We start from the raw sequence: 8,793 nt of genomic DNA on the forward strand, positions 1-8,793 counted from the left end.
TTCAATTTTCAACTTCATAATGACAGTATTTTTTTTTTTCTATAATGGCACGAAGACGTAGAGTACAGAGAATTTCTCTGTCTACGCACGAAGATATTCTTTAAATTAGCCATTTGTTATTATTATTTCACATATACCCCGACACGCTACGCGAATTCGGAGTTTATACGCGGTTATACTTGATGACCTCCGGAAATTAGAGATAGATTAAAGATTTTGAATAACTACCAATATCGAATTTTCAACGATTACAGGAAACTTAATGTGAAAAGTAGTTGTATTCAGGAGAATTACGCGAATTCGACTTATGTGGCTATTGCCCGGTCCCACCTATGACCTATCACCTATCGCGTAAGTCCGGAATATTACTGTATGAATTTAACTCATATGTGCAATTTTTATATATTAAACTTTGGTAGAAAGCGGCGCAAAATTTTTTTGGAAATTGTGATTGACTGATCAATGTTCAGTTTTCAAGATATACACCCCGTTTTCCAATTACAGCACTAGAGCGCATTATGCGGCATAATGCTTATCGTTGAATGTTCCAACTACAGCAACGCTTCGCACAATCGAGCACTAGAAAAAGTAATGCGAATTGATGCGTGCAATCGATTTATCGTTAGTAATACTTATTAATTGTTGGAAAAAAATTTAAAGCTTTCGTTTCATTGTAGTTTTTTCGAAATAATCAAAGTTAATTAAAATTGTGTTAAAAAAATAAATATATGTATGGATGAAGGTACAAACATTGAAAAAAATGTTAATGAAAAAATCAAAATCCAAATTACTTAAAATAACCGTAAATATTTTTCAACCCATTATTATGTATTATACCACTTTATTTACACATAAATGAGGTTATTGCAAATAGCATATACCACAGAGCGCAACCTGCTGGTGAAGTTCCTCGGCGAAGTACTCGGCCGAAGTCCGCGGTGCTACACTACACACTTTGTTCAACTTCGCGAGAGCGCATACATTTATTATATTCAGAACGAACTTCAGGTAACTTCGTGCCCTTTGACTCGGGCGCAAAAACCGACAACAAACGGAAGTCGGCCGAGGCGAGGTAAAGTTGGACGAAGTAAGCCGAAGTGCCTCTCTACATTATTCTATTCGTCTAACCTCGTTCAACTTCGCGAGTAGTGTAGAGGGGGTGTTACAATAAAGTACCCACTTTTTATTATTTATTGTATTTAATACATAATAGTGGTGTATTTAGTACTCTTATCTACACAAGAATGTAAAAAAGATACACAAAACTCAGAACTAACTCAGAACACAATTTTGATTTTTTACAAATAAATATAAATTTGTTGATAATTTATATTTTATTTTAGTATCTATTTCAAGCAATAGATTATAAATTTTTAGTTGTCATTTTTTCTGGTTTCATGAATTCATGAATGTCAAATGTCAATAATTGTCAATATCAGCTGCTGCTTTTATGAAATGTCGGTGATTTGTGATTGTGCCAAACTAAATCGTTAATTATTGAAAAGCTTTATTGATCCTCAACATATCAAAACAATGTTAGTTACAATTGTGTCTATATAAAATATTGCAATAATGTTTTCTATAGGAAGACACCGTGTTTTACATAAGTGCCTCAAAATTTTGAGGTTATCCATAAAAGATTTCAGTAATTTACCTGATCTTCAGAACTTAAATGTCGTCAGGACGGTTGAAAAAGTAATCGACACAAACACTAGCATTTTTATCGATAGTCCTATACATGTAAAAGTTCAGCCGATTGATGTAAATGATATAAAGGCACATAATAAATTGACTATGACACTTTATAGTAAGGGTCAAGACACGAATGATTTTCAAGTTAAACAGACTTCTAAAAGGCTCGAGCTGCTCAATAAAAATACTTCCCCTGATCGTAACGATGTCTGCCTCATACACGTACCTTATAAATTGAAGGTACAAGTGACAACAAGTGAAAATGCGTCTGTTCATCTGGGTAAATTGGAAGCCGAGGAATTTATCGTCAAAACACAGAAAGGGGCTATCACCGTCGCAGATTTAAAAGCGGATAATATTAAAGTGGAAAGTGGTTCTGGTGACATAACAACAGAGGGAAGATTGCAAGCGTCAAACATTGAAATGAAAACAGGATTGAATGGATGTATTAAATGCAACAATATTATGTCCAATTCTTTTCATGTATCCTCTCATGCTGGGCCCATTTCAGTTAAATCTTGTTACAGTGATAACTCACACTTCACAACACTCATGGGAAATATCAAGTTGGAACATTTGCATCGCATAGTTAAGATTGAAATTATACAACAAGGCAACTTGCACATTCAAGGGTTTTCTGGCAGCCTTGAGGCGACTTTAAAGAGTGGTGAAGTGTTCATGCATGCATCGCAGTTGATGGATAAAAACAGTATTTTCATTCACGAAAAAGGAAAAGTTGAGGTTTTGATTCCAGATATAATAAAGAATTTACCATCAACAAACTTGATTGCAGATAAAATAAAACTTGACGAGAAAGTATTGAAACTAGGTAGATTTATGGACGACTCCCACCCTAGAAGGTTCAGATATGAGAAGGCTCCACCAAATGAATTGCATATAGTTTGTAAGAATGGCTCAATAGATTTGAAAGAAACTGATCTACCATTCATGTTGTAATTCTACATAATATGAAGCATTTTTTCTTTGTATATTGTGCTAATGTACATTGTTTTATTTATTTATAGTGTTATGTATGTGATTTATTCATTAAATGTGTAATTCCTATGTTACTGTTTAATTGTAGTAACTAGTCATAAAAATAGCAATTTTTAATTATAATTTGCAATGTATCTATTTTGTTGGATAACTACTGTTATTACTTATTGTATATATTTTTAAGCATTTAAACAAAATTTAAATTGTTGTGCTTTAAGTAACTTCAATATCATTGAATGTTTGGTAATTATTGTATGAAAATAATTAGAAAACATCATTATACTGTTAAAATACAAATGTGATCTCTACTTTATTTTAAAAGGGATAACAACATCATCATATTGTTATCCCTTTTAAAATAAGGTAGTGATCACATTTGGTATTTATTTAAATTTATAAAGCTTTTTTATATTATTATCGCCTTGGTTTCAATATCAGAGAAAAACGTAATTAATGTCTGTTAATAATTATTTGTTTTGAAAAACATAGAACTGTAAGTAGCTCTTGAAATTATTGGTTTGTATTGACATTTTGAAAAACTGTATGTGGATTTGGATTTTAATGTTATTACTAGTCATAATACAGTTAAATGTTTGTGGTATCTATATAATATTGTAAAATATAAGTATTTATCACACATTTAGCATTAAGAGGAGGCTCCCTAAATGTTATGTGTATTTGCATTAATATTCTGAAACAGTCACACATACAATCAAAATGGAACTTTAGTACATATTATATGATTTATTGGGTCTTTTTCTTTCCATGTACAAGACAGTCAAACGTAATTGTAACATTTTCGCTCGATTCATTTTTTATTCAAAAATTATGCCTTTTTTAAGGATTATTACATTTTTTTAAAGATTTACTTGGACTTAATGTCTATAATAAAATATGTTAACAGTAAGAAAATATAGTTTACTATCAAATCCTAAGATATTTTTTCTCTAGGTCAATTATTACTTTAGTTATAAACGAAATAACAGAATTGAGACTTACGAGATTTACTTTCGAGCTCGAACGCGATCAAACAGCGCACGCGATATTCAACTTTATTACGGGTTAGCGTCTAGTACCGCGTAGCGGTCTAACCCTGTGGTCTAACCGGTCTCTCAGTGCCAGAAATTATGTTAGGGAGCCTTCCCTTAGTAATGTTGTTAATGTTACATACTATCAAAATAGTTCTTATTTTATGTAAGAAAATTTGCATTTTTTGTATAATTGTAGTTCAATGAAGTATTTAGTGTTGTTAAAAGTAAATAATGTTTTCAATAAAATGTTTAATGAGACACGAATTTAGTCCATTATAATACATATCTTGATTTTAAATGTGATTTTTTTGTATTATTTTACATTAAACAGTGGTAGTCCGTAGTACCTGTCTAGAAATTTCACAAGTTTTCCCAACCATAATAATTATAAGAGGATAATCAAAAGGAATGTCTTTTTGAAGCATTTTTGAAGTGAAACTTCTTTCGGTGCGTTGAGAGTAAAATTTTAAGGTCGCGTCATGGTAATACCACAGTATTACCATTATTTAATACAGTAAGGAATCGCCTTTGATGTCGCGCGATGCCGCCGCCAGCGTAGGTAATGACGCTGCCACACGAAAATACGCTAGGGTTGCAACAAATGGGAAATAAAACAATTGTGATTCATTCATTTCATTCAAAATAATTGCGATTATTAAATCTGATGTAATTATTTGTTCATAAATATATAATTACAGATATTGCACTGCTAAATATTATTTACATGGACACTTTATTTTTGGATGTTCTTAATTGTATATTATAACATTTAACTAAGTAATGCATTCGCATTGGGATGTACAATCTGATTAAAAAATAATGAGAACAACATATATACATAGCTTTGATTTTAATTCAACAGATACAATTAATACAATCTTTCTGAAATATTGTTTCCTTCTGGGATTTCAATGTAGATTTACATCCGTAAACCGAACAGTTTGTGCGCGCCATAATAGAATATGTAAGTACCTATGTATAATAAAATTATTACACAAAAAATACGACTGCGACATCCTTTCGCGCTAGGTAAAGCAAACTAAGCGTGTTTGCTTTACGCGGCCCGCGTCGCCCGACCCCCGCCAGTTCCCCTCCGTTTCTCTGCACAAGTACATTCGTCGCACTACTGTAGGAAATAATGGTAATACTGTGGTAATACTGTCACGACTCACGACTCACGTCAAGGAGCAAAGCGACGATTTTGGTATCTTTGAATCTAGCCAAAGAAGTTACACTTCTGACACGTGGGCTCGGCAAACAGGCTCTTTTTAATTTTGTTTGTAAGAACCTATGATTCAAAAAGACTCATATCGGTCCTGATCACAAATTTCAGCTAAATCGGTTCGGTAGATATTTTGCGAGAAAGAGCAATGATTATCTTTTAGCTTTAGTAAAGGAACTGTAGACTTGAGTATCCATACTAATATTATAAAATATGCGAAAGTAACTCTGTCTGTCTGTCTGTTACTCAATCACGCCTAAACTACTGAACCAATTTGCATGAAATTTGGTATGGAGATATTTTGATACCCGAGAAAGGACATAGGCTACCTTTTATTGCGAAATATATACCACGGGCGAAGCCGGGGCGGACCTCTAGTTCAATAGAAATTACAGCTTTAGTTCCTAATAAAAAGTATCTTGACAAACAGACAGACGGACACCCTATAAGGGTTCAGTTTTTTCCTTTTGAGGTTCCTAAAAATGGGTAGTATTAAATAGGGATGTTTTTAAAAACGCTTCATGACAATCGAAAGTACCTAATAGTTTATATAGCACTATAAATCATTAACCATTAGCACCCAACATTTAAAAGACGTTTTAGGTTGTGGTTTTATAAATGATGGACTTCGATTTCTATTAAGCATGTGTATTAATTAACAAATTACGGTTTTTTTTTGTTTATTTATTTTTAACTAGGTAACAGTTAACTGGGTACAAAGATGATTCCAGCATGCGTACTATGAAGATAACGAAACTGTTTATATGCAGTGACTGATAGCGCGCGCGTCAGTTCGCGTTTGCCGCTCGCAATGCCGGCCTGTGCGCCCGAGTACCGCCTGGTGCGATCCAACGCAGACCTTATCTTCTCGCCAAGAGTCAAGAGATGCTCGCATCAACCTCCTTTTACTGCTTTAAGACGTTCCTTTTCGTCCACGTTCTCCTTGATCCCTGAAGAACGTGCAGTCCCACCGGAAAGACCACCACCGTTGCCCCGCCTATTACAAATCATTACATGGATACCACGACAATTTTTGCGACCGCTGTTTGCGATACTTCACATTATCGCACATCCAGCCTGGAAACAAATTCTTGTAGTTCTACCTACGTTATGGATCGCCGCATCGCTGTTCATTTTCTGGAAATGTGTTCAGTGCCCAATTGGAGTCTTAAAGATGGTGGGTAGCGCTCTATCAAGACACCCTAAGAAACAACGAACAGTGTTAATCAGTGGAGGAAGCTGCGTGCAAGCTTTACATTTAGCGAGGAACTTCCATTCTGCCGGCGCCAGAGTCATAGCTTTTGAAATAGAGGGTCAGTTTGCGTTATTAAAATATTCAGCAGCTGTCGATAAATTCTATACTGTACCTAGACCGAATCCAGCGGATCCTCTAGCCTATGCGCGGGCCTTGAAAGAAATTGTAGAAAAGGAATCAGTTGTATTTTACATACCAGTAAGCTCTACAACACCGGCATACTATGATGCACTAGCAAAACCACATTTAGAAGTGATAGGGTGTCAGTGTTTTGTGCCTTGTGCTCGAGATGTTGTTGCATTGGATGATCCCCTGGAGCTTATTCGCGTTTGTCGAGTGGCAGGTTTAGCCATGCCACAATTTTGGGTTGTTGCTAGCGAGGAAGATTTACGCACATGGTATGAAAGCGGGGCTTCGAAGGAAGGAAAACATTTTATAGCTAGTGCAGGTGCAAGGGGAGCACGTGACCGCCTCAGATTCGTTTTACCAGATGAAAGAGCACACTTTAGATTTCCACGCGAAGTTAGTGCTGAAAAGCCTTGGGTTATAATGCGAGAACCTAAAGGAGAAAAGTTGATGACGTGTACCACTTTGAAGGAATCGCGAGCAGTTAACAATGTGACTTGTCGCTTGGATTCTGCAAGAAAAGGACTAGTACCTCAAAAGGATGACGAAGCAGACGCATGGGTGCAAAAGTTCGTTGCTTCACTCACACCAGCTCGCCCGATGACTGGACACATGTCATTCAGATTAGTGCGTGAAGAGAAACCTGAAAATGGCAAAGGGAAACTAGTGGCAATTGGAGCCCGTGTAGGAGTTTCCTTGCCGTATTTATGTCAGGAATCGAAAGGATGTGGCCACGCAGCTACTGTTGGGAAACTGTTGGATACCGTTTTGGATACACGTGAAGCTCTATTTGCATTTTGGGATCCTTTACCATACTGTGCATACTATCAATCGCGCTCGCCTGAGGACCGCAGGCCGCCGCCGCCGGAGCCTTGCAAGACTCCACCGAACGTGCCGCTTTGAGTCTGTGAGCGGCGTATGAAACACTCTTGTACCTGACGAGCGCGTGAGTGCATGCTAATTTCGGCGCACACGCTGTATGATATCACGCTCTCTGTATCTGTTGTACTCTCGTCCGGACGAAACTTATAAGGTCAAGCGACGAGAGACGACCGATGTTTGTAACTACTACGTAGATATGTGTACTATAATTATAATGTATAATTGCAATTTTTATATACTTTAAGATAGATATAGTTTTGTTGTCGAATATTATGTTACCTTTATTTAAATAACGATGTGATTTACGAGAATAAAGTTATTTATTTCGTGCAACTATTTCTTTTATTATACCCATAAACATACTCTCATAGCACCATAGGCATGGTGTATTTTGGCAATAATAAAATAATAACTTTGTACCTAATAATCCTTTATGTAAAGCATGTGGCTTACATTCAACTTTGTGATATGCGCAGATAAACGACAGCGGAGGATTTATAGCTCATATAAATTAATTAGTAAGAAAATAATAAGTCAAGAGATCAGTATAATGTTTGTGTCGTTATGAGTTGCAAAACGAGAACGTTTTACACTTTTGATTTCACTTTGAGTTTACTAGACGTCCGATGTATTAAATTCATTATAAATAAGCTGCATAAAACTTACTCTAAACCTTCGATCATTAATGGAAGCTCTAAACTAAAAGTCTCATTTACGCACACCGGTCACCGTAGTCCGTAACTATATACTTTTTACATTTATTTTTGATTGAATAATAAATAAAAAAGATGTATGGAAAATCGTCTTGTCTATGAACGTGTACTTTCACGTTGATCAAAAGAAAATAGTCTATGGCATATTCCAATTTATCCTGTTCTAAGACTGAGTTAGCGCAAATAAAATGTGTATGTACTATGTATAATGTATATCATAGAAGCCTTAGTAAAATCCTCATTATTTTACAAAGCATCCCCTTTTTTTTATAGTGGGGAAATCTTCCAAAGATACCCACGGCCCCCGGGGAAGGAGCCGTGGGTTATGTCGGATTCTTACCGACTAAAACCCCACTGTGTTCCGTCGAGCCGCTTTAATGATGGGGTCGCGAGTATTGGTTAGAATTCTTCCGCGACCACAAAGCATCCCCTGTTACGAAATTATCACAAATATTAACAAAGCTTTGTATATTTTTTTTTATAAATTTTTCAGCACTGTAAAGTCTAGTTAAAAATTAATATAAAATATTTAAATTCATTACAGGATACACAGCCATTGTAGAAAGTCGTGAAAGTATTTTTAAATCGTAAATACGATATGCGTTGATAGCGTCGGGTATATAACGTTTATCATGGTCCGGGTCAGACGACCGGACAAAGATCGTTTCTTTCTCGTGTGCTAGTGGAAAAAATATATTTATGTACTTATTAAGTGTAGAGATATTGTAAATAGTAAATAATGTTTTAGGAATAATAATGACACGTACTACGTAGTTAGACAATATTGATAGTCCATAGAGTAAATATGTATATAGATTTCTATAATAAATAATTCCGAAACATAATACATTATGTATCTCTACACTCACATCCACA

The 8,793-nt window shown here is 35.3% G+C and overlaps 2 protein-coding genes across 2 annotated transcripts; both read left to right on the top strand.

Annotated features, from left to right (window-relative positions):
- The first annotated feature begins 1,433 nt into the window (after positions 1 to 1,433).
- LOC149488618 (uncharacterized) lies at positions 1,434 to 4,022 on the top strand. The gene has a single exon (XM_089695163.1). The coding sequence runs from the start codon at positions 1,573 to 1,575 to the stop codon at positions 2,647 to 2,649; it is 1,077 nt and encodes a 358-aa protein (XP_089551289.1). The 5' UTR covers positions 1,434 to 1,572; the 3' UTR covers positions 2,650 to 4,022.
- A 1,701-nt stretch (positions 4,023 to 5,723) lies between these two features.
- LOC149488619 (uncharacterized) lies at positions 5,724 to 7,537 on the top strand. Its single transcript, XM_089695747.1, has one exon. The coding sequence runs from the start codon at positions 5,753 to 5,755 to the stop codon at positions 7,223 to 7,225; it is 1,473 nt and encodes a 490-aa protein (XP_089551873.1). The 5' UTR covers positions 5,724 to 5,752; the 3' UTR covers positions 7,226 to 7,537.
- Positions 7,538 to 8,793: the final 1,256 nt, after the last annotated feature.

This window comes from Colias philodice, chromosome 5, assembly GCF_061535455.1.
Source record: "Colias philodice isolate Cphi_HAF_F1 chromosome 5, ilColPhil1 Martin Lab GWU primary, whole genome shotgun sequence".
In the NCBI taxonomy this organism is placed as follows: domain Eukaryota; kingdom Metazoa; phylum Arthropoda; class Insecta; order Lepidoptera; family Pieridae; genus Colias; species Colias philodice.